The sequence below is a fragment of the Botrytis sinoallii genome (assembly GCF_014898435.1).
Source record: "Botrytis sinoallii strain Bc 23 chromosome Unknown BSIN_026, whole genome shotgun sequence".
Classification (NCBI taxonomy): domain Eukaryota; kingdom Fungi; phylum Ascomycota; class Leotiomycetes; order Helotiales; family Sclerotiniaceae; genus Botrytis; species Botrytis sinoallii.
The window spans coordinates 433,297-457,907 of NW_024066053.1; the positions used below are offsets into that span (position 1 = coordinate 433,297).

The window sequence follows — 24,611 nt, forward strand, 5'->3', positions numbered from 1 at the left end:
AGCGAGAAATACCATCGACATAACGAAAACTGCTATCGGAAAGGGCTGTTATTGAGGGCCAGTTCATCTTGCTTTGCTTGAAAGCCTCTTGTCGATGGCCGGTGTCATTAGTCCAATATTGCTTTGAAGTACCAGAGGGACAAGAATATCATCGGTTTTATTTATGAGTGCCATTCAGCTTTGCTTGTAGCTGGGCTTGTTGACCCTGAGATCATTCGTTCTTGGCTCTCGGCACGGCTGATATACTCGTTCAATTCTTGTGCTTCACCTCCAGTAACAGTTACGATTGTAGTTGTCCTGGTTGCACCTCCACTTGAAAAAGCGTGAAGAGCCTCTAATGTAAGATCTGTTTGCCCTTCCTGCACCTTTTAGCCGATCACTTGAGAGGACCCCACTTGTGGTGTCCGTTATGATATGCGGTTGCGACGACGAGGCTGTCGATAATGGATTTGGAGAAGGGTACACAGGACAATATAATTGTGAAGGAAGAGTGCAGGTTTGTTATTAAAGCCAAGTTAAATGAATCCCAAGTATAATTTCTAGAATCGATGGTGTTATAAAGATAGATTATGCGAAGAATAACAAGGGGTAAGGTCCTATTATTGATGGTTGAATTAGTCACACATCCTCTGATACAGAATACAAACGGGTTAACGGTTACAAAAGACAAGTCTTACAAAAGGTTCGGCGAGAATAAAAGTATTGTCAATCTTTTCTTGGAATCCTCCATTTTCAGAACATTCAGAATATACACAGGAAGCAGACCAACGAACACCTGGGTCAACGAATCCACTACCGCGTTGATAGTCCAAAAGGCTCTCTGTGGAACAGCAACTGAGGTTAGGATACAGAACTCGAAGACTTGGAGTATCTTACAACATTGATACATTTCCCCGACTCAAACACCCAAGGATCTGGGAGCTGGCATTGCAGAGCGATCACAATTACACTGATCAAGCTCCATATTCCAATCCAGACAATGCTTCTATGAATCAATTGTCGTTTCTTGCTTCCTTCTCTAGTGAGACAAACGAAGAAGTAAAGATTTGATATCTTGGCGAGAAAGATTGCTGAGATATACATAATGTTACCAGCATATTGAGCCTATAAGTTCTTAGTGCTTGTCGATGGCCTTATCGCAGATATCTCACTATATAGAAGCGATTTAGCTCACTCTGAAGAATATTATCTTGTTTTTGCCCAAGTCCATGAGCAATTTGTTCCGATGTGCATATGCATTGACCGACCGAGGACAACTAATATTACGGATAATTGTAAGCTCAAGATATGGAATCACGTATGGAGACCAGAATGGGAACGCACTGGACCTACATACCATAGCAATGAGACCCAAATAATCATCCATCTGGATTTTGCGAAGAGTGTCGTATTTGGTATAGATTTTGGTCAATGCATAATAATCATGGGTACAATACAATCCACATAGCGACATTCAGAAGTGGCCCATGATTATCGGCTGTTACTACAGCCATCTTGGTCGGATAAGTAGCCACTTGTCGGCGTCAAATTTGTATTGTTGGTAAATGAAGGCTCAGAACGTTCATGTAATGTAATTGACATGCTGCTGCAAAAGCACAAGAAAACTTAAGGCTTGCATTCAATATATGAATTACCCTACTGCCTGAGAATATGATTGCTCCTAGATCTTGCGGTCAACATCCATTTTCTTTAGGTCGCAGATTATCATTGCTCAAATAGTTCGAGATAAGAACCAGTTGTGTGGGATATGAGTACCTATGAAATTAGAAGTTGAACTGCAAGGGGATTCAAATATGTGCTGTGCCTCACTTCGTATTCTTCACCGAATCCGCGAAAGTCAACATCCGATTGTGAAATCCAACAACACTTTAGCAATGTAATTTTCACAGATTTATAAACACAGGAGGTGAACAATATCGCACTTGTGCTTTCGACGCTTGATTGATACGAGCATATAGAATATTGGCCAATGAGCAAATCAAGATCTAATTTATTTTCTTCTTTTTGTCTCTGGATAAATTGACCCTATCCGAATACGTGATGCCGAAGTACCAAGTTGATTGTGACATGGATCAATGCTAATCATTCTAATTTCGGAATGCGTGGTGTAAATTCCTATCGATCTATATTCTATCGGGGAGGTACGCTCGACTTGTCCAGACTCTTGTTGGAGCTTGAAGTTACACACGTGGTGAACGCTTATCCGTCAGAGTTCTTGCGTGCGGTAATGTAATAATGCGGCTCAATATCACATTGTGCATCTGCAGGCGCCTGAAAAGGTACCATTTCTGTCTTCACCACCTCGAACCCAACCTTTCGCAACAAGTTCTCCCAACCCTTTCTGGTGTAAAGAAGGTTCCCAATCCGCTTTCCCATGAATGTATGCTCGATACCTCTTGCACATTCTCCATCCTCGTCAAACATATGTGGCTCTGTTGGAAAGTCCTCGGCTACCATGGTCCCGATAAAAATGTAGCCCCCCGGAGCAATCCATCCCGACATCCTTTCAGCCGCCACATCCATTTCCTCACGCGAAAAATGGAACAGGGAGAATATCGCAAAGGCGCCTTGAAAGTGAGACGGTGATTCAGGGGAGAAGTCAAGCATGTTAGTCAGCTGGAAAGTTCCCCCAGGGACTTGTCGCTTGCTCAATTCGATCATGACGGGAGAAAAGTCAATCCCATATAATTTGCGACCACTGCTCACAACGAGGCTGGATGTTGGAACCCCGGTTCCACTGCCGATATCAAGGACCGTCGTATCAGAGCTCGCAGGAAGAAGACTCAGACTCTCGGTAATGAACGCTATGAGGCCTTCATCATGTCCAAAACTCTTCTCGTATCTAATTCCTAAGTTGTCATAGAAATCGGCTGCTGGGTTGATAGGTGCCATTTCATTAATTGATGATGGATTTTTGAAATGAGTTAAGATCACTTTATGGTCTGGGTGATAGAATGAACCCAGCTTTTAGCAATCCAGTCTCGCCATGCAGTATATGGATAAATACGTCTGTTATTACAAGCCATGATCTGCTCTCGGTTACAGCGTTGGGACGCTATCATAACCCCGGTTGATGTTGCATTTAGGCCTCCGCTTCCCCGCAGGTCCGGAACAAGGGCATTAAATTATGACAAGTAGAATGTAACGCATGAAATGCAACTCGCCGTTCTTGTATTCGATTAGTGGGTCAAGCAATCTAGGCTCAATGGTTCGTCTGATTATACAAATCCATGCTGGAACATGGCATGGCTTGTGGAAAAAAACGCATCCCGTTATTGAACGATACCCCCCTCTTTATCTAACTCTGATTTACTTTCTCTTTCTTTGAAGTGGCATTCTGTGACACTGAACGAAAAAATGTCTTCCTACGCGCTTGATGGAGCTAAGCCTGGTGTTGTGCAAGAAGTCAAAGTCACCACTTCATCCGGAATTAATCTTGACCAAGAAAATGGAGATATGAACCTGACAGAGCGAGGGAAGTTATCGGAGAAAGACTACGCAAGTAAAGTCCAAGATGAGGCAACTCTGGCTGTATTTGGAAAAAAGCAGCAGCTCAAGGTAAGATCTCACTCGGCTAAGCGTTACTATATCATTGACCACATAAATTTTTTAGCGAAGATTTAAATCTTTGTCTTCCGTGGGCTTAACTTGTGGTTTGATGTTGACATGGGAAGTTGTTTTATTGTAAGAGTCCCAATATGTTTCTTTCCGCTCAGAAGTACTACCTGACTTACCATACAAAGCACTCTTCAATTCGGATTACAAAATGGCGGCCCTGCCGGACTGATCTACGGATTTCTAGCAGCATGGTCCGGAGCTATGCTTCAAGCATTGGTAATGGCTGAGATGGCATCAATGTGAGTCAAATACTTAGAATCTCGATATAATCAAGAGTATAGTACTCATCAAATATAGGATTCCTCTCGCTGGTGGGCCTTTTAATTGGGTTGCTATTTTGTCTCCCCTTTGGTGCAAGAAGTTTCTCAGCTACTTGGCAGGATGGCTCACCGTCATTTGTTGGCAAGCCTTTGTTGCAGAAACATGCTATACTGTCGCTTCATTGATTCAAGGTCTTCTGATTCTCAACTATCCAGACTATGATCCGAAATTGTGGCAAGCGACTCTGCTTTTCTATGCCATCGCTCTCTTTGGTGTTTTCATCAATACTTATCTGGGTCGTCTTCTACCGCGTATCGAAGCTATGATGCTTATTGTGTATATCTTGGGATTCATTGGAGTGCTCATTCCTATAGTTTATTTATCGCCTCATACACCCGCTGACAAGGTCTTTACCACTTTTCAAAACCTGGGTGGATGGGATACCATGGGTCTTTCGTTTTTTGTTGGATGGATTACATCTGTCAGTTCCTTCGTAGGAAATGATGGCGCTGATCACATTGGTATGCTTATGTTTCATTTTCTATCGAATAAACTAAGATCAGGACCAAGAATGAGGCCAAAAACTCATCCTTTGTAGCCGAAGAAATCAACCAGGCATCGAGAGTCATACCTTTCAGCATTTGGTTCTCAACCTTGTTCAATGGCATCCTAGGCTTTTCTATGATGATAGCAGTATTGTTTGGTATCCAAGATATCGTCGCCGCTACTCAATCAAACACTGGTTTTCCTTTCATGGAGATATTTCAGACTGCATTAGGGTCAAAAAAAGGAGCCAATGCACTTGTAAGTAATGATTCATGGCTGAACGTATTTTTCTAACTCGGGCAGATAATTGTGATTACCGGAGTGAACGTTTTTTCCGTCAGCAGTGTCTTGGCCACAGCATCTCGAACTTTATGGGCCTTTTCAAGAGAAAATGGACTGCCATTCTCTCATCTCCTTGTGAAGGCAAAAAACACCGTGTCTCTGGGTTCTTACAAACTTAAGCTAATGACAAGCATAGGTTAATCCCAAAACCCGACTACCAATCAACGCAATCATAGGAACACTTATAATCAACGTACTACTAGCACTAATAAGCGTCGGCTCATACACCGCATTTGGAGCATTCTATTCTGTTGTTTTGGCCGCGTACCAGTCATCTTTCTTGCTAGCGGCCAGTGTCATGTTGGCAAAAAGATTAAAAATACCAGCGTCCGAAATGCCATGGGGTCCTTTCCGACTTAAGAAGCTAGGTGTACCCATTACTATTGTGGCTATAATCTACACTATCATTGCACTGTTTTTCTCGTTCTGGCCTGCTTTCTCAACGGTGGACGCGGCAAATATGAATTGGAGTTGTTTAATTTTTGGCGGGGCCGTTATCTTTAGTATGATTTTCTGGCTGTTGCATGGACGGAAAGTCTATGTAGGTCCTATATGGGAGTTTGAGGGTCATTTTGTCAGAGTAAAGTGATGAAACACAAGAGCTGGTTTAACTACTCATGTTGTCATCAATTCAGATCATAGTTTAGTCTCGTGAAATGATCAGAACTAGAACGAAGAAATTATTTCAGCCTTCTTTTGAGCCTCTGTATCAAAAAAAAGCCATCACCTGTCTCTGATTCAGATCCCTATTTTTCACATGATTGTAATACTGCCAGCAAATGTGTCCATATACACAGATTGGCATTGGGCATTGAAATAAAATCCGATGCAGAGAGCCCAACAAAAGAAAACGTTTCAACCGAGTGTAACTACCGATCAACACGTATGAAAAACTCAACTGATAGCAGCAATGCCCTGGTAAGTCCAAAAAACTTCCCTGGCAAACAATAAGACCCACAACTATGTGCGTTATAAACTAGTACTGCGGTGTCTCTAGCGTATTTCTCATCTATCACACCCCGGTAAGCCCAATGACAGGCTATATAATGTACCGACAGGTCGGTACGGTCCGGCCCCTCAGCCCGTATCCCGCATATTTCTGACGATATTTATTGGTTGAGGCTTATTATCTCTCCACTTCAGGAGATTCGACTCATTCCTTAATGAGGATGGTAGTATTGAGATTATCTCACATTCGCCTGAACTGTCTGATATAGTAGCTTTGAATGCGTGGATTTATAGCGGTTTGTTGGAATACAGATGATCGACTTCCGTTTTCCCGAGAACATTCGGGGTCCTCAGTAAATACCTTGCTCAAGATTTCTTTGGTCGGTTGGATGTTTGGGATGTTCTTGTTCTTGTTAAGCTTTAGGAGATATTTCGGAGTTATAGACTAATAAAGCATTGAGATAGAATTGCAGAATGGCTTAGCAATATGGATTAATCATAAAGAACATTAAATATACCTCATTCATCAATCCCGGATAGGCTTGTCCAATCAGAACGTAAGTTCTCAACCTTAACTCCCCTTCAACACTATCGCTTTTCGCCCTGTATTCCAACGCTTGCTTCGCCACATTTCCTTCAGAAAATGTGCTCAGATCTTATTTGAACCTCTTGGAAATCTTCACGAACTGGTTGTAGAAAATAGAAGCGATGGGATATGAGCGACTAATAACACCGACTTGCGGGTAAACTATTGCTTTCAAACCATCAGCTGTGCGATCTACTCCTTATGCGTCTGCTTCAACTTTGACAAATAGAAGAATGGCCCCCCATCGTCGGGCGTTCATCGTCCACCCTAGTAGCTGTAACTCTACTATATCGAGATCGGTGCCAATATTGCTACAAGGACGCGAGATACGGGTCGTTCAGCGGGTTCGGCTACACTTTCTGACGATGCTGTAAGTCTTTTAGTTAATGCAGGAATTGAATTACTAACCCAATGTACATGTCTTACTCCATCCAGGAGGACCTGACTCACCTGAGCTTGGTTATCATCTGAGGTTGCACGAATAATTTTAAAAGTACGCAGGGCTCAGGCTACGTACCATGTAACAATTTAATTTGCCCCTGATCTTTCCCTTCCACAAAATTGCCAGCCCGGGTCTTCCGCGAACTGGACTCCACATCTGTCATGCCATGATTGACACCCTGACTACAAGAGAGTTGCAAAGCTCCCAACTAGTAGGTTATGACAAAGAGCCTTTGTGAACAACCTTGATGCTTCAAGATATTCATTATCCCGAGTGGATTCAAAGATGTACTGGTACTTAGTTACACAGGAGGCCTCATCATTCGATTCGGTAGTTTGGATGTGCCTGATAATCAATAAATTAGCAGAGACTTTCTGAAAATGTAAGTGTTCGAAGAGTATATGCATCGCTCAGAGAGGGAGATCTCCTTGACCGAAACGCGGGAACAATTCCTCCAGTCAGAAACGAGGATATACACGATCAGCCATTTAAAATTCTTCGAGTGGCTTGAAAATATTCATTAAGGAGAACTTGACGGATCTCTACAGTACTCTATCACTCTCGTCTTGGAAGCTGCGTTTGTTGCCATGAAACTTAGAAAGTCGCTGGAGTACAACGATTGTACTCTTCGAACTCATTGCACTATCCAATGGGTTCATAGAGAAGCTGGCCACAGATATCCCTCTGATGTTTCTGTACTTGCTGGCTCTTTGATTGGTGTTGCTATGATATCAAAGAAACCGATAAACTTTTACTTCTTTGAGCTCATCATGAGATCCGAGAAACAACAAGGCTTGACTTTGGAACACCAGCTCATTGCTCTTCTTGAGCCGGGAGTTCACTGTGAGATTGATTCGAATCCTTTGCGGTTTTCTCAACTCGAGAAACCTTTAGAAAGCTGGAAAGAGGCATTGTTGCATACTATCGATCTCTTGAATCTAGCACCTGCCATCCTTCTTTGTGTTAGTGATGATCCTGAATATATGGACTATGGAAAAGCGAAAGCAATGTGTAGTAATATCTTAGCTGCTTCAAAGGTTAGAAAGTACTTGGCAGGCAAAAATGGAGTTATCTTCAAGACACTGTTCACCGCAGCTGACGCCTCTATGACAATAGATGACAGACCAAAAGCAGACGAGACCGTGTTCAATAATGAGCTAAGACATCAAAACTGTGAGAAGCCTAGGTCAAGACATAAGTCGTTCTTGCGCTGAGTATCAAAACTATAGAGCATTAAGAGTCTCGATATTTCTTGGATCAGATATCTACATCATCTTGACATACATATGAGCAGGGTGTGATAATTGACAATATGTTCGTACATAGCCGCATATTGAAAAGTGCAACATCAAACGAACTGATATAATCTTCCACTACTCAAAAACAATGTAGGAAGATGTGTCTGCTTGATCTGCTCAGATTGTTTTCGACTGAAGCCGAAATTCAGTAATGTAGAGGGTACTCACAAATATTTGGGACAGCAGGAGTGTATCCTTGAATTGAATTTGGATGTTGATATATCTGTCGTCCGAGAATAGTGGAGAGTTACGACTGCTTGTTTGTTTTGGTATGTGCAGGAACAGCTAGAATCTCCCCAAATCGGCAGACGATAGCCTGGTGAGCCAGTAAATCTCCTCAATCTCCCCACACTTTGAAATCCAGGCATGCAACAAACCAGGTTTCTATTTTCACCACGTGCCTTACCAAATACCTCTAATATATTATGTCATCTCCATCCAGTTCTTTCTGGACAGCTCATTTTGACCGCGAACCTGTCTGCATTTTGTGGCCTCATGTGTGAATGAGGCACGAAAGCTACTAGGAGATTACAAGACAACAAAAATGTTTTATGCGTACCACTTCAACTTTGAAGAGATTGACATTTTTGGTCATGCTAGATGATTTGGTTCCATGCAGCCTTTGTTATTGACACAATTTCTTGAACTGGAACTGATGGTAGGCCAGTCATAACTGCACTCAAGTGTGAGTCTGCATAGATGTCTGCAAAGTGTGGCTCGAACGCACAAGGAAACAAAGCAAAGCTATGTAGAAATTTCTTGGGTCCGATAAGGTTACGGTAATCTTATACTAAAGCTCGCCGTCGAAACGCTAGAACACAAGTTCTTGGTGATTTTGAGAAAGCTAAGGTTCACTACAAGCTCAAGAGTGAAAATGAGATGATTCGGTATTAAAACCGCCCCAAAGTTGCCGACAATCGAGAACTCCAAGATCGTCTGGTCACTTGGGGGTAAAAAAATGAAAAACACTCCGAATGTGCGATACTGGCTGGATATGTCGCGGTTGACCTGGAGAGTGTTTGAAGACGCGATGGGTAAATAAATACATCTGGTTAACAAAGACTCCTTATCAATCATCAGGGTGTGCATGTATACACACTCCATCATCACTTGTTAATCCTTTCCTGACCGCCATCGGCAGCATTCACTAATTCCACACTCTAAAATGATAAAAGGAGCGAAATCTTGCTCCCGCGCTCTTTCTGCATTTACCGCCTTCCCCTTTCTACTCTTCACCGCTTTGACGACCAGCAGAATGACAACCCCAACCCCGATATTAATCCATTCGACTCATCTGCCCCGCATCACGCCCTTCACTGCTATCTTGACATTGTTGATATTCTGCTCTCTGCGTCCTAAAAAAATACTCCCCAAACCTACTGGAATTCTAGTTCAACTTTCTCTCTTTCTCAATCTTCTCTAAATATCTTCAATTGAGATATCAATTGTTTTGTCAAGATCACATACCACCTGGTAATATAATATTCTACAAAAATGGCCGAAGAAGCAATAATCCGCCATGCACGTCGTGAAGGTAAGATCACGATTACACCCCATCAAAACTATACTATATCCTCCCAAAACTCCATCTAACTCTCTCCTCCTTCCCAGTCCCATCCATTTAACTCAAAATCTCACTCTAACCTCAACCCCCAAACTAACTCCTCCTCCCCACTCCCAGACATCCCCGGAATCCTAACCCTCATCCACGAACTCGCAGCCTACGAACACGAATCCGCCTCTGTACTCGCCACCCCCTCCTCCCTCTCCAAAACTATTGCTTTTGCTCCCTCTCCCCTCGTTTCCCCTGCAAACACTACCCCTTCGACCGGAGACTCTATATCTCCTACTCGACCCGCGCGTTGTCTACTTGTATTTCCTCCCTCGTCCCCTTCTTCTGCTTCCCAACCCCCCGAACCAATAGGAATGGCGCTATATTTCTACAATTACTCAACCTGGCGCGCTTCAGCGGGTATCTATCTCGAGGATTTGTATGTGCGGGAAAGCGAGCGGGGAAAGGGTTATGGATCGAGATTGTTAAGTATTTTAGCGAAGGAGGTTGTGGATATGGAGGGAGGGAGATTGGAATGGAGTGTGTTGAAGTGGAATGAACCTAGTATTAAATTTTATGAGGGGAAGAGTGTGGGTGCCAAGGCGATGGATGGGTGGCAGACAATGAGGGTTGATGGGGAGGCATTGATGAAGTTGGCGGAAAAAGCTAAGTAGATTAAGAGGAGATAGGAAGTGTCTTGAAGAAGTCAAGAGGCATTTTAGTAAATGTTGTTTTGAGTGTTTGCGATGTCACATGAGGAAAGAACTGGAAACTATCCGTATGAAAATCATTATAGAAGGCTTTTTTTCCGCTTTAAATAGCAATACTACAGATTGAACAGTAACAGTGACACCAACCCTAATGTATCAGTTGTTGTGTTTCACGCTTCACTGACTTCCTAATCTTTCTATCCATAGTTCCCTGAGCTAACCTATCGTCTGGCAATTCGAAGAACTCAGCATCTTTCGATGATGGCTTTGTGATCTCTCCCGCAGCGGATGGTGAACGTTGCCCTCCCCAAGTTATTGTATATTCTTTAGTGTTCTCATCTTGTACCATTTTTGATGAAAGACTCCAAATCATACCGTATAGCCTTCGCATCGCTCGTGTCCTGTTGTGTTGTGGCGTATTGGAAGTTTGTGAGTCATTTAGCTCAATTTTCATTGTTGTCTCGTCCCAGACATCCGCATTAAGTCTGGCTGGTTTGTTGTACAGGGAATCCATCCTTTCTCCAGCGGACTTAGCATCTTCATTTTGATTTCGGGGAACGGCAGCCTTTCGTCTTGGGGGTGGACACTCGATTGGCTGTGTTCCTTCTGCCAAATCTCTCAATCTATTCCATTCATGTTCAGGTACTGGTGGTAGAACTCGTTCCAAAAGACTTGCCCACCATGTGCGTTGCATATTTACTTTCCGTTTTTCTGGGAAGCTGCGTCCCCATGCATTCGTTAACGGTATATCTAGCTTGAGACTTTTTATCCTCCCTCTCATCGATTCCATGGGATTATTTGCTTGTTGACTCGCGAGAAACAAATGCACATTTTTGTGCTCTCGGCGCTGTCTTTTGGATGAAGCGTTTGCTTTGTCTATCTCAACATCTTTGGTCACATCCAACTTCTTTGAAATCTGGCTATCGATAATTCGTGACAGTGCTGTATCATCTTGTGGTAATTCATCCTCTCCAGGTCTCAACAATTGAGTAATTAATTCCCTCCTTCTATGTCCTGCACGTCCATATGTTCTCAATAAGACATGTTGTAAATCAGGTATACTGCCTTCCAGATTTACACGCTCTAGTAAATGTAATTTGGTAGCATTCTTTTTGGATCTTGTCTGCAGTTTCTTCAAATCAACCTTTGACCGTAAATAATCGGTTCCCCAATATTTTGGATTCAGCTTTCGAGGATCGGGAGGATTGAATCGTTTGACGAGAAGATCGTGGACAAAAGTTCTTGCGGCAGAATCAGGAAGATACGTTGCTTCTCTCAGGAGAGCTCTATATTGTTTTCGGAAATGCGGTAGGTATTCCTTCACTTGTAGGGGAAGTGTGTAAACGTTTTTGCTTATGGACGGCATTGGAGCTGTTGAAGCTGGGGATTGCTGGGGATTGTGAACGCAAGCAGTATTAACAACGTAAAAAGTATGAAACGAATGAAGAGAATCAACAAGAAGCAGAATACTTCCTGATCCTTTGGGGAGAGTCAAAAGGTACCTAGGTAGTTGCCAAATTATTGTACTGAAGGTTGATGAAGAGAAATATTGTTGTCGCCTTTAAATATAGGCATTGAGTCGCGTGTTGAGAGGATATTTACCTACAGAGTACAGGATGGAATGAAGTCGTATTCAAATTGAATCTTGACGTTGAGTAATGGCTCATATGAAGATATAAACATCGACGGCGAAGAGACAATTGTATATTAAAACATATGTACTGAGTGCATGTATGTAGTGAGTCGTCGGAATATATGTATATTCTCTTTTGCTGAGGTCATCACGTGGTCGTGTCAAAGCTTGCTTACATAATACTCACCATCACACATCTATCCACCCAAAAGGTCATTCTAGCTTCGCGAACCGTCACGTCAAAGTCCAATTAAATTTCCATCCAACCCCCCACACCAATACATTCCAATAATACACCAATTCTCAAAACCACTTTACACCTCCTCGCGCTTGATACACGAAAGACACGTCGACCTCACCCCTGTTTAGATATTGAGTCGCGTTCCCCTTATCGTCATTGATCTGAGCATCATTGTAGGTGAATGCGCTCAGTGAACATTGAATTGACAAAGCTCCTTGTTTCAAGGATCTTACCGTCCTCGGTGACGCGATTGCCATTCGACTAATACACATCGTCGCAACATCTCGATATCTGTCGATATCTCTTATTCTATGGCAGCGACGAGAATTAAATCCAACCCTCTACCTCTTGCGACTACATCAGAATCAAAACAAAATCATCTGCCGCCGAAGACATATTCTGCAAACAACAGCGCACACGATCGTGGCCAAGATTCGACTCGATTTCGTTCCGAAATGTCAATCAGTATGAGTCAAGGATCACAGCCTGGTGGTTTAATGATGCAACCAGGTGGACCTTTTCGTCAATACGACTCAACCGGTGCCATGAATCGTAGAGACATGGCACCTCAAATCTATTCGGTATGTTTTTGTTGATTCAATTGAAAACTAAGCTGTTACTAATCTTTTATAGGCGGTGTATTCCGGTGTCGATGTATATGAAATGGAAGTTAATCGTATAGCAGTCATGCGACGGAGAAAAGATAGTTGGCTTAATGCTACCCAGATATTGAAAGTAGCAGGAATCGAAAAAGGAAAGCGAACAAAGGTCCTCGAGAAAGAAATTCTGATTGGAGATCATGAGAAAGTTCAGGGTGGGTACGGAAAATATCAAGGAACTTGGATTAGATTCGAAAGAGGCGTTGAATTTTGCAAACAATATGGCGTGGAAGAACTTCTACGGCCACTTTTAAGCTATGATATGGGCCAAGATGGAGGTATTGCAGGACAAGGTGGAATTGATACCCCAACGAAGGAACAAGCAATGGCTGCACAAAGAAAGAGACTTTATAATTCAGGGACCGAGAATCGTAATATTGGACAATCCGGAACATTCTTTAAAAATATTTCGAATCAAGCTTCCCTCGCAGTCGCAGCAATTAGCAAAGCCCGATTTGATTCACCTGTTCCTAGGAATCGAAACAGTAGCGCAAGACCTCCTACTTTTAGCAGACAATCATCACAACAAATGAGTCAAGAGACTACATTCCCCAACTCGCAACAAAGTATCCAAAGCTTCGTTTCTAACGAAGGTTTAACGAATGGAGATTCGGCTTATGCAACTCAATCCCAATTTCAGTTCTCGCATACTGGTAGAGAGGATGGAGATTTCCAAGAGCCGCCACGAAAAAGACGAAGAGAATCTCTCGAGCCACCGAATGATAGCCAACAGTCGATGAATGGTGGTTATAATATGTCCTTGCGAGAGCCGTCTCCAACCGAACCTAATGATTCATTCTTCTATCGTCAAGATTTGGGTTTATCACAAGACGAACAAGCTCCAATGCCGTTACCACCTCTACCAGAAAATCAACACAATGGAAAGAAGGGATTGACTCTATTGTCACTCTTTCACAACGAGAATTCTTACTTGGGGACGAATGAGCACAATGACCAGGAGGCGTTTCGTACTATGTCCGGTGTAGAACTCGATATTCCTATAGACAAATCAGCCAATACCGCTGTTCATTGGGCTGCTACTCTTGCAAGATTACCTGTCTTACAAAAGCTTATTCAATCCGGCGCAAGCATATATCGAGTCAATCTCAGAGGAGAGACTGCATTGATGAGAGCATGTTGTGTAGCTAACAATTTGGATCAAGGAAGTTTCCCGGACCTTCTTGAATTACTCGGCAACACTATTGGCTTCCAGGATAATCGTGGACGAACAGTCTTACATCATATAGCTGTTACTTCAGCTGTCAAAGGTCGCAGCCCTGCTAGCAAATACTATCTTGAATCACTCCTCGAATTTGTTGTTAGGAAAGGTCGTTCATTCAATGGTCAATCACAAAATCATGAGCCTAATCCTCATGCCATGGATATTGGTCGATTTATGTCTGAAATGGTAAATGCACAGGATAATTCAGGTGATACTGCTCTGAATATTGCAGCTAGAGTCGGTAATAAAAGTATTATCTCCCAACTCATGGAAGTTGGAGCAGATCCTGAAATTCAGAATAATTCCAAGTTACGCCCATCAGATTTCATTGGGGGTTTGACAAACCCTGGAGATCGTTTAGGTCTTGCAAGTCCTGATAAGAGAGGAAATAAAGCCACGCGTGAAACAAGTGGAGAAATTATTGACTGTAAGTTTCTGTCATTTTACTGCCCACCTTGGATTCTTTCTAATATAGTTTTAGCCATAAATGCAAACTCTCCAATCAACACTTGAAGACTTTGGAAAAGAAGTAGAAGCTAAACAAGCTCAAATCGACTCAATTCATGCCAAACTTCGCGAAGCATCTGCAAGCTTAGGAGAAGAACGACGTGCCATGGAAGCAAAACAAGAACGTAATAGACAACGTGAAGAACGTGATCTCAAAATCGCAAACCTCACTCGAGCTGCAGAAGAAGAAAGTATGAAATTACTTCAACTTCAGCAACAATTCAATCAACCTACTTCAGATCTAGACCTTGAAATGCATCTTGGTGATGCAGATAAATCTTTGGCGGTTCCACAAATTCCTGCAGATATAAATAATACTCCGACGAGAAATTCGAATCTCAAAGTAGATCATGCGAATAGACAAGCGTTGTTACAACAATTACCTTCACTACATATTCTTCAAGCGAGAATCATGGCTTATAAAGCTAATAATGATAATTTGGAAAGAAGCGTTCAAGAATTGAGAAGTAAAGATACTGGCAGGATAGCAAAGTATAAGAAAATTATTAGTTTGTGTACGGGTGTGGATGTTTCGAAGGTGGATAGTGTCATTGAGGGGTTGGCGAGAGCGGTGGAGAGTGAGAGTGATGTCGATTTAAATAGGGTTCGAGAGTTTTTGACGAGGGTTGAGGGGGTTTAAAGAGGGTGTCGGTTTCTAGTGAAGAGTTTGACAAGAGAAGAGGAGTGTGATCCGGAATAATTTAGGAAGGTGTGGAAAATGTGCATATATAATGGTATTCTGTGGATTCGGTCTGGTCTGCATGGTTGGCGTTTGGGTGGGAGGCTCGGTATACTCATGTGGATATGATTATATGTTGGGCAATCGCATTACTTTGTATATGGATATTGGGAGGGGAAAGGAGGCTTTTCTTGCATTCAGAAAGAATAGCATCTCTTATCTGTGCTGTGCTATAGATATGCAGTAGGAATAGAACGGAACGGGGGTTAGTAGAAGTTATCACCTATTTAATGGAGATTCTGAGTCCGTTATTTCTCTCTAGGCTTGATTTTATTTTTACACATTGGTGAGAGTATGCACCAGGCATGGGAAATCCACAAGTCAAGAGTACTTATTATTCAATAGCACGCTTCTGGATGTGATCCAAGGGATTGATTTCTCGGTGAAGAGTAAATCTGCACGTATGTCCGGACGTGAATTATCATCGAATTTGTTCTTAGTTATTACTGTACAGATAGGTAGAATCATTCACGTTGCATCATTACAACGACTCATTCGTAGAGCAGTTTTTTCTTTCCAGTCAGTTCTCTCTTTATTATAGGTATGACAATTTTATCTTTTAAAAATTCGACATCTTCCGATTTTGACTTTTATTATTTCCATTTTTGTAATCTTACTACACTCCTGAAGTCACTATAACATGCTCAACTTAAAGATTTGTAGATTACCCAACTAGATAATTTCTACATGATATTTTAATCATTTAATGGCTATTCTATCTCAACTACCGACATTATCCTTGATAAGTGGGTAAACTCAGCCTCTATGTGCTTGCGTGTTCGTGGTTGTCTTATAACCTTACATTTGTTTTTGATACGAGGCGGTATATATAGTTCGACAAGATACGCGAATGACCGTCTTCCAGGATAATCAATCTAAGCAACATATAACACCCATTAGACTATCAGCCATTATGCATTCTACTGTTCGGAGTTTGAGACAGCCGTTGAATAGATTGATAGATGGTACATTTGATGGGTCTTCATTAAGAGAAATTTGGTAGAAACTTTGTCCATTCCACCGCCTCATATGCCGATTCAGACTCTTCCTCCTGGTGCTTTTGGAATATCTGTAAGTGCTGTTTCCCTAGAAATTTGTTATAGATTTGTCGAAGTTTGCGGAAAGTTTCTCCCTCTGGCTCGAGCACCACCCTGAAAGGCATGATCTTGTGACGAAAATTATTGTGCATCGGCCTAGATGACGTGGAGGCTGCTTTCTGTCTTTTAAACCAGTTAACACAAGCAGAATGCAAGAAGTCCTCCATGTAAACTTACCCTCTGCAACAAACAATGGGCAGCTTGCGGAATATTGATCATAATGACAGGACAAGAGCCTAGCCACAGAGTTGCAAGGTCTCCATAGCGCCGAGCCAAATCGTTGCATATCTTTGCAGGTGCAGCGTTTATTCTATACATGCTGAAGAGGGTTCCGAGAAAAGGTAGGCGGCGTGGCCCTGGGGGAACTTGAGGATGTAGTGTATGTCCGTGCCGCATCCAACGAATTATAAAGTAACAAATGATGACGACGATAGATGTCAAGTATAACCAGCCCAGAATGGAATCATTTGTTGGAGGGGTTGCCATATTCGGAGTTTCTTTTAAAGGTAACGGCAACTAAATATCGATGAAAAAGACTTGTGCTAATAATTTAGATCTTCTGGTGGTTGAAATGGAGAAACCCCAGGCTCAAGGGAAGTCAGGTCCTTAAGAGGTAGATTTGAACGGCCATGATGAAGGGGGACTGACTCAAAAAGAAGATTTGGTATGCTAATGAGTCGCCAAGAAAGAAACGGAGGTGATGATTTGAGTGGTAATATCATGGTAATAAGTACATTCATGAGTAGTGAAATCTATATATCCGTAAGCAACTTCTTTTGTGACTGACGAATGATTTGACTCGAAAATCAAGTAAAAAAGCAAAAACTTGGAGGCTGCAGAGTTCTATGACTGTTCATCTTCACCTCATAACTGGTGGACTATTCATGGTCGGTTTTTCTCAAGGAAGATGTTTTCGCTTAGGGATGGTCAAAGGATGTAGGATATATCCAGATTTTGCAACTCATAATTTCAAGAGATAGAAACTGAGCATAGGTAGAAATTAAGTGGTGGAATATCCATGAAGAATAGCAAAAGGATAGAATCACTAAATAATGGTGTCGGTCGGAAACGCAATGAACAATGTAAAATAACAAACATGATCAATCCCGTGCTTATGATTTGTAGATATGACAGTCATCACATTTGCAATTCATGTTCGAGTCATTTCCTCTGATTTTTCCTGGTCAAAATCTTCCACCTTTCAAGGGCTCGAGGTTTCCGAGATTTGGCTTTGAGATCTGGTTCTTCGAAGTCAATCTTCGAACACAGAAATTAGTATCGAGTTTTGACTTGATATCAACACTCAAGACGAATTGACAATGGGATTCAGATTTTGGGGCTTCATTAACGGAAGTCATCACAGCACTTCAGGGGAATATCAATCCCGAGACAGTTGGCCAGCCTTTTCCTATGTCTCAAGAACTCGAGTTCCCCAAGCTTTGAACCTTCTCTTCTTCAACTACTTTCTATTCGAACCCAAATCCTACTTCTGTTTACGATAACCCCAAAATGTTTCACAAGATTAAGAACCCATTCCGAAACCGCGCTTCAGGAAGGCGACCGTCTGAAGATGGCGTGCCGCTTCTTACAATGTCTGAACAGCTTAGATCCTCAGTCCAAATTGCACACCAACCTAATTGGAACGCTTCACCTAGACGTCAAAACGATAGAGATTCTCGCAACCTTCCATCAGTACAAGAAATCAGAGTCCCGCAGACACCTCAACATGCTCCCTTGTCTCCTCATCATTCATCTCTTGATAATCAACATACCAGGTCTCGTTCTATTCAGAGCAATGAGAATGGTCGTCCATCTACATCCACACGGGCCGAAAGTGTTGTATCAAGATCTAGTAGTCATCATACTACATCAACAAATATGAATCCCAGAGTGGTGGTCCCACAAAGTGGATCATCTAGAAGTGAGCTTCGTCTCTCCTCTGCATCAAGGGTTAAGCCCCGTTCTTCCATTCTAAGATCTATCTTTATCGAACGGCCAAGTAACAAGTAAGTAAATTCTCTACACGATTGAACACCTTCCTTAGCCCCTTTTCATTTTAACTCTAATATCTGTCAAGATATCTCTACATGACTATGTTACTAACTCTCAAATCCAGGTCCCGCTAATGTTCACCTCAAACTCTTGAGAGGGAGGTACTCCTGTATCAACGTTACCATGAGCAAAGCGGATCAAGATGTGATGGTGATTGCGCCATCTAATACACAGGACCAGGTTATTTAGTTAAACCGATGGAGTATCTTAGTAAAAATTCTCGTCGGTTAAGATAGGGTTAGGAAATCAAAGGATGGGGGTATACAATGTGGGATTTACAATTGTGGGCTTTGAAGATGGAGAGATAGAATAATTAGGAATAATGAAACGCGTGACTTTAAATTACTGATCTTAGTTGAAAAGTACGTGAGCCATTGAGAATAAATGTGACTGTTTGTACATTATGACAGTCATTTAATATGAATCATTGTCTTCGATATTCGAATCAAACCTCCTTAACCGGTTCTGCTTACAATCCTTCGCCTTTTAAGGACTCGCGTTTCCCGGGCTTTGAGTTTTGGCTTAATTCTTTACACTCAAGATACCTTTCTTCGAACACTAGATTCTCGATCAACTCTCGATATTAATACTCAATACAAATCGACCATGGGAGTTATCAGCATTATCACATCACTTACTCCAGGAGATCCTCGGTCCCGACATCCACTCCCACGACGTGAAGATAACAATAGAGAAACGAGCCGGCGTGCTCCTACTTTCAGTCTTCCGCGCTATGAAGCTGCTCCTCCTTCTTACGAATCTCTTTCTACTGCATCTGCGAAATTTGAGGGTGCTGTATCAAAGTCTGATAGTCATCGTGCTATACCGAGACCGAATTCTGAAGGTTTAGTTGCACATAGCGGGTCATCTAACAGGCCGCAATCTTCTCACTCATTAAAAAAGGAGAGACCTCATTCTTCTTATGCATCAAAAGTCGACCGTCGATTTTCCCAGGCATCATTCGAGGAGAGTCGCCATTCCTCTGGAGGTGAACCTGATCTTTCCCATGAACCGACCAAGGATAGGCGACGCTCTGCCACGGCGATAAGGTATGAATACTCTACACCATAACCTTTCCATCCTTCTCATCTCATCTATGAGTCGTCGGTGTGTCCATCAGAATTGTTAATCATCAATCGCAGATCCGAAGGTGATTCCCGGCACCAAACTCGCCATGATTCTACAAGTGTGTATAATCAACAGTCGGCTTCCTATAATCACAGCATAGATGAAGCTTCACGTTTCCCCAGAAGCGCTGAGCAAGCTCGGGTCACTACTGGTTTTGCAACATTTGATGAATGGTGCAGCAATCGCTCCAAATAACTGTATGCGCTTATATTTTGCAGCTGGCTTGCAAGAAAGTATCACAGGATTGGTAGTTGAAAGGGAGGAAAATTGTCTTCTAGGAAAATCCGTAAAGACCACGGTAGTAATGGGAAATAAGATGATATGTAATATTGAATCTACGACTTACAGATTCTGAAATATAAAGATGAGAACCAGCTCATGTTCAAAGGAAGGCATACACAGTAGAATAAGAATAGCATGGCGTTTTATGATGACATTGTAAAGATCAAATGAGAATCAATAGGTGAATTTTTTTGATGCAGAATCACACGGGAACTGGAAGAGTTATGATACGAAATGAGCATTCGATATACGTTCTTGCAATCAAATCTCTCATTCTGAATATTCGTTAATTTGTTGAGCTTCGTTGGGGTCATTTCCTCTCAATATGTTTAGATTTGTTGAAATCAAGGCTTGAACTATCTTGACTTTAACTTTGCTCTTTTTGAATTCAGTCAGGTTTCATCAACTCACATCTTGATATTCGATACAAATCGATTATGGAGTCGACGAAATTTATAAACAAAGTCAGATACAAGAGACCAGCAAAAGATCCGCACTCGTACATTGGAGAAGTATCAAATGAATCAAACGGGACCCCGCGTCAAGAACACAGTAACTCCTCGATGGTTGAACTTCGTAAATCATATACACCGAAAGAAAAGAATCATCAGTTCGGACTGACACATGCATTTGTATTTCAAAGAAACATTCGAAATGTATCAGTCATTTCCAAACTCTAGTGCTGCAGCGGATTCACGATTGAAACTATCTTTTCTTGCACACGAATTTACCTCTTAAGGCCTCAAAATCCCCCGACTTTAACTTTCTGTTCTTTCCAAATACCAAAGTCTTTTCAAAACATCAACTTGATACCAAGCATAAAGTTTTCCATCAATATTAATATCAAACCCAAAATGTCAGGAAAAAGAGTGGAGATCTAGACTGGGCCACTCCAAGTGTTGCTCGAAGATGGGTAAATAAGATCTCACCTCCTGAAACTCATCGCCCTCGCGAAAGTGGCACTTGATCTCGATCGCCAACGGGTGAGAATCTAACACCTACTCGTTCTGGCACAGAACCAAAAGCACACCACTCAGGCGCACAGTCGAGAACGAACGAAGTTCCCGATGAAGTTCCCACAATGATAGATGCACCCAGTGTATCATCTGGCAATGGGAGAGAGCGTTTTTTCGTTGATCTCACAAGAAACAACTGGCATTTCACCCGGGGTCGGATATCTAAGTACGAAGACTCTCTATTTCACCTCCATCTCTTGATCTTGTATTTTATAACATCACTAACCTGAACCAAAGTGCTGTCCATGATGGCACACCCCAAACCAGAACCCTGTTTCCGACTGGTCCTGCATCAGAAAGACTCTGGGGTGGAAGATCTGCAGAGAATGACAGAATTGATGCATTTGGTTGTCCCGTGGACTCTGAGAATGTAGGTTTCCCGAATTGTAGAAGGCGTTTTAGAAGCAGACGGACTACTCGAGGTGAACACGTTGGTGAGGGTGGATCTTTTCGGGGAGGTGCATCTGTACGTAGAGGCGAGCCTGCTCGTGGAGGTTCACATAATTCTGGGTTCTTTACCCCCGGCGGAACCTCGCAATCTCGAGGATGTTAATTACCCTTGGGAGAAGGGTCGGTTTGTGAGAGGGTGTCAGAGAACTGGCGGTTCGCTTCCTTTGGATGAGAAGATTACGGGGTAAGGAAACAAAGGAGAGGCAATAAGAGGTGTATGATATGATCTTGGAGGACCATTGAAGTTAAGAACGGAAGAACCGAGAACTTAGTGAAATAAACGAAATGCATGGCTTTTTAAAATTCACTGGAAAAAAGAGAAATTATGGGTGCTGCTGATTTTCGAGTACATCTTCCTCTCAGACCCTTGGACCTCAAGTATCACTTAATCCAAGTCTCGATATTCGAGTTCCCTGCGAGGTAAAGGATTCAAGTATCTGGCATTTTGCTAGACTAATTCCTATCTCTGCTTAGGTTTGTGGCTTCGAGAATTTGGCTACCAACTGTAGTCTTTGAGTACCTATGATCAACTCCCAAATTTTGTAACTCCTCATCAACCTCAAAATCAAAAACATGATCGAACTAACAATATCGAAGTGTATGCAGAAGCTTCGGCCAAGAAGAAAAATCCGCCTCGAGTCATCAAATATGAGTCCTCAATATTCCTTGCGATCCAAATTATTCATTACGAGGTATGACTGGGAATCATAGATATGACTCGAGCATAATTCAACCACTCATTTCAACATTCTCTTGGACCGTGTATTGGATTTCCCACATTTGAGCTTTTAATTTTGAACTCTTTCAACCACCACATCACACTTCCCCTCAACTTAAAGATTCAAGCCAACATCAACATTAATATCAAAATGTCGAGACAAAGTCGCGCAAGCCATAACAGTAGACCCGCCTCTTCGCATCAATCTGTGAACCAACAATTAACTACTTCGTATTCTCCGCCGCCAAATGCAGAATCGGTCGCTGGAACTTCAGATTTATATCTATCACGCTACGATTATGGAAGAGTAAGAGAATCGAGAAATGTTTTGGGAAAGTACCTTACTTCCAGAGGACGACAGGAAAGAAGAGAAAGAAGAGAAAGAAGAGAAAACAAGGAGTTTGCAAACTCTCTCCAAGAAAGAGAACGAAATGGTGGGTGGTATCAATATGATCGGGAACGAGAGGAAGAAAGAAGACCACAGAGACAAAGATTACAAAAGAAAAACCGAGAGGAAGAAAGGGCACGACAGCGAAACAATTTGAAACGAAAAGAACGCATACAGGAGGGAGAAGTATTGCGCGACAATTACTGGTATCGAGAAGGAGAAGGACTAGAAGAGGAAAGTCAACCCTTGCGTTTGTTTAGTGCCTCGGAACGTAGCTTTGATGTTCAAGGAGAAGATAACTGGAGATGGGCATTAGGATCTACGTATCAGTCAGAAAGTAATCCTGTTGTACCTCTTTGTGATCGGGTAGGAAGTCGTCCTCCAATACCGTTACCGGGACACAGGCCTTCTGAGCCTCAGCTTCATCGACTTGCTCCATCCTCTCCATCCTCTCAATCCTCACAACCATCTTGGCCTCCCCGATTTACTCCTCAATCTACTCAGTCCCCCCCTCTTCCTCATCGTCGTCGCCGCCCTGCTCCATCTCGTCGTCGCCGCCCCGCTCTATCTCCGCCTTATGACACCAATACTCTACCTAGAACTAAAATTGAACACAATTTACCACCACCATGACCACCACCACCATCACCGCCATCATCATCACCATCATCACCACCACCTCGCAGATCTCATCATCGCCATCGCCGTCACCGCAATCCTAATCCACCTGAGCCTCGCTCTTCAAGCCGCGGTCGAAGTCATCCTCCAGCCTCAACGTATGCTTTAACAATAGAAAACATAGCACGACACAATGAAAACAGGCACTCATCCATAAACAATAACCCTGCTGCAACAAAACACTCCCGATCTAAACACAATGAAAACAAGAACCCATCCATAAACAACACACCAACCGCAAAAGAACACTCCATCTTCAAAGACAAAGCCAAAAAAATATTTCGAGACGCTCTCGAATCAAAGCATCTGGAAAGGCTCGAGTCAAGGATTGTGTTCGAGTAGGGGCCGTTGTTGGAAGCGCTGGAGCCGATGCCGGAAGATTGCTTTGGAGTGCAGTGGCAGTTGTCGCTGGCGCTCTTGAAGACTAAGTGTATGTATGTACCGGTATTTCCTTTACTTATTCATGTCATTACTCTTTATCCTTTCCTTTGTCAAATCGAGCAAATTCAAAAACATACGCGGATCGCTTGACCCCGAATGCAGACCTATCAGTACTGTTACTACGCCAAGACTGATGTAATATTACATATAATCGTCACAACCATGAAAATATATACATACTGGGTATGTATCTGAATATGTCTGGCAGTATTGGGGTGTTAATGATGGATGGATATTAAGCTGGGTTCATGTTTTTACATTACAAACGGATAAACTTAACAAAGTATCACTGAATACTACTTTAATGATTTTACCAATGTGCGTCTGCGTTATTGTGTAGCTTACATACTCCTATGTCTTCATTCTGAAGAGTGATAATCGGACTACACTGATAGTCAATTATCGCCGATCTGTTATAGGAAAACTGCGTGTATCTTTCTCAAACTCTCACATTCTTTCTTCCTCCCCGACCACTCCACTCCCCCATAACTTTGTCATAACCATTCACCTCCTCCACACCCCCATCAGCCAATATCAACTATCAACTATCAACTCCCCCTCCCTCTACCCCCATCAAAAGTGGAGAACCATACCACACCACACCAAACATACCTACCTACACACCCTCCCACCCTCCTCCCCACATAACCCAACGCCACCCCTCAGACATGCAACAAAACCCACACTCAAGCAGCACTAACCATAGCAACTATGCTATCTCAATCCACAAGACCAATCCAGCTAGGGCCACCACTTCGAGATCTGCAGTAAAATTCGCAATAAAACCCTCGTGAGAAGATCAGTTGCATAAATAGCAACTGCATTATACCATTCACCACCTGGGGTTCATAGCACGAAGTAACCCATCACTACTTGTACCGAGATGTGCAGCAAAATCCCTTTTCGAGGAATTTGATGTGAATAGAGCAAAAAAGACAAAGCAAAGAGATGGTATCTAGGTTCGCGCGCGGAATACATTTTATGATCAACCATCATCAGCATCCCCAATAGTAACTCACACTGAGTCCAATTTTAATCCTGATATCCCATCAATATC

The 24,611-nt window shown here is 42.5% G+C and overlaps 11 protein-coding genes across 11 annotated transcripts; 8 read left to right on the forward strand and 3 right to left on the reverse strand.

Annotated features, from left to right (window-relative positions):
- Positions 1-161: 161 nt before the first annotated feature.
- Positions 162-1,728, reverse strand: EAF02_010629 (uncharacterized protein; the record flags this gene model as incomplete). Its single annotated transcript, XM_038906677.1, has 6 exons — positions 1,337-1,728; positions 1,152-1,256; positions 877-1,104; positions 678-820; positions 391-596; positions 162-355 (listed from the first exon to the last, which is right to left on the reverse strand). The coding sequence occupies exons 1-6, from the start codon at positions 1,451-1,453 to the stop codon at positions 162-164; spliced, it is 993 nt and encodes a 330-aa protein (XP_038753547.1). The 5' UTR covers positions 1,454-1,728.
- Positions 1,729-2,199: 471 nt separating this feature from the next.
- EAF02_010630 (uncharacterized protein) lies at positions 2,200-2,892 on the reverse strand (the record flags this gene model as incomplete). Its single annotated transcript, XM_038906678.1, has 1 exon — positions 2,200-2,892. One exon carries the CDS (start codon positions 2,890-2,892, stop codon positions 2,200-2,202), a length of 693 nt encoding a protein of 230 aa, XP_038753548.1.
- Positions 2,893-3,357: 465 nt separating this feature from the next.
- On the forward strand, positions 3,358-5,356 carry EAF02_010631 (uncharacterized protein; the record flags this gene model as incomplete). Its single annotated transcript, XM_038906679.1, has 7 exons — positions 3,358-3,558; positions 3,614-3,684; positions 3,744-3,857; positions 3,916-4,400; positions 4,478-4,683; positions 4,729-4,848; positions 4,904-5,356. The coding sequence occupies 7 exons, from the start codon at positions 3,358-3,360 to the stop codon at positions 5,354-5,356; spliced, it is 1,650 nt and encodes a 549-aa protein (XP_038753549.1).
- A 1,974-nt stretch (positions 5,357-7,330) lies between these two features.
- Positions 7,331-7,957, forward strand: EAF02_010632 (uncharacterized protein; the record flags this gene model as incomplete). Its single annotated transcript, XM_038906680.1, has 1 exon — positions 7,331-7,957. The coding sequence occupies one exon, from the start codon at positions 7,331-7,333 to the stop codon at positions 7,955-7,957; it is 627 nt and encodes a 208-aa protein (XP_038753550.1).
- Positions 7,958-9,535: 1,578 nt separating this feature from the next.
- EAF02_010633 (uncharacterized protein) lies at positions 9,536-10,267 on the forward strand (the record flags this gene model as incomplete). The annotated part of the gene is made up of 2 exons (XM_038906681.1): positions 9,536-9,575; positions 9,723-10,267. The coding sequence occupies 2 exons, from the start codon at positions 9,536-9,538 to the stop codon at positions 10,265-10,267; spliced, it is 585 nt and encodes a 194-aa protein (XP_038753551.1).
- Positions 10,268-10,451: 184 nt separating this feature from the next.
- EAF02_010634 (uncharacterized protein) lies at positions 10,452-11,669 on the reverse strand (the record flags this gene model as incomplete). The annotated part of the gene is made up of 1 exon (XM_038906682.1): positions 10,452-11,669. The coding sequence occupies one exon, from the start codon at positions 11,667-11,669 to the stop codon at positions 10,452-10,454; it is 1,218 nt and encodes a 405-aa protein (XP_038753552.1).
- Positions 11,670-12,488: 819 nt separating this feature from the next.
- EAF02_010635 (uncharacterized protein) lies at positions 12,489-15,205 on the forward strand (the record flags this gene model as incomplete). Its single annotated transcript, XM_038906683.1, has 3 exons — positions 12,489-12,758; positions 12,811-14,485; positions 14,574-15,205. 3 exons carry the CDS (start codon positions 12,489-12,491, stop codon positions 15,203-15,205), a joined length of 2,577 nt encoding a protein of 858 aa, XP_038753553.1.
- A 2,705-nt stretch (positions 15,206-17,910) lies between these two features.
- Positions 17,911-18,527, forward strand: EAF02_010636 (uncharacterized protein; the record flags this gene model as incomplete). The annotated part of the gene is made up of 2 exons (XM_038906684.1): positions 17,911-18,407; positions 18,518-18,527. 2 exons carry the CDS (start codon positions 17,911-17,913, stop codon positions 18,525-18,527), a joined length of 507 nt encoding a protein of 168 aa, XP_038753554.1.
- Positions 18,528-19,059: 532 nt separating this feature from the next.
- Positions 19,060-19,776, forward strand: EAF02_010637 (uncharacterized protein; the record flags this gene model as incomplete). Its single annotated transcript, XM_038906685.1, has 2 exons — positions 19,060-19,502; positions 19,596-19,776. The coding sequence occupies 2 exons, from the start codon at positions 19,060-19,062 to the stop codon at positions 19,774-19,776; spliced, it is 624 nt and encodes a 207-aa protein (XP_038753555.1).
- Positions 19,777-20,944: 1,168 nt separating this feature from the next.
- EAF02_010638 (uncharacterized protein) lies at positions 20,945-21,432 on the forward strand (the record flags this gene model as incomplete). The annotated part of the gene is made up of 2 exons (XM_038906686.1): positions 20,945-21,045; positions 21,117-21,432. 2 exons carry the CDS (start codon positions 20,945-20,947, stop codon positions 21,430-21,432), a joined length of 417 nt encoding a protein of 138 aa, XP_038753556.1.
- Positions 21,433-22,198: 766 nt separating this feature from the next.
- Positions 22,199-23,068, forward strand: EAF02_010639 (uncharacterized protein; the record flags this gene model as incomplete). Its single annotated transcript, XM_038906687.1, has 1 exon — positions 22,199-23,068. The coding sequence occupies one exon, from the start codon at positions 22,199-22,201 to the stop codon at positions 23,066-23,068; it is 870 nt and encodes a 289-aa protein (XP_038753557.1).
- Between the last annotated feature and the right edge of the window lie 1,543 nt (positions 23,069-24,611).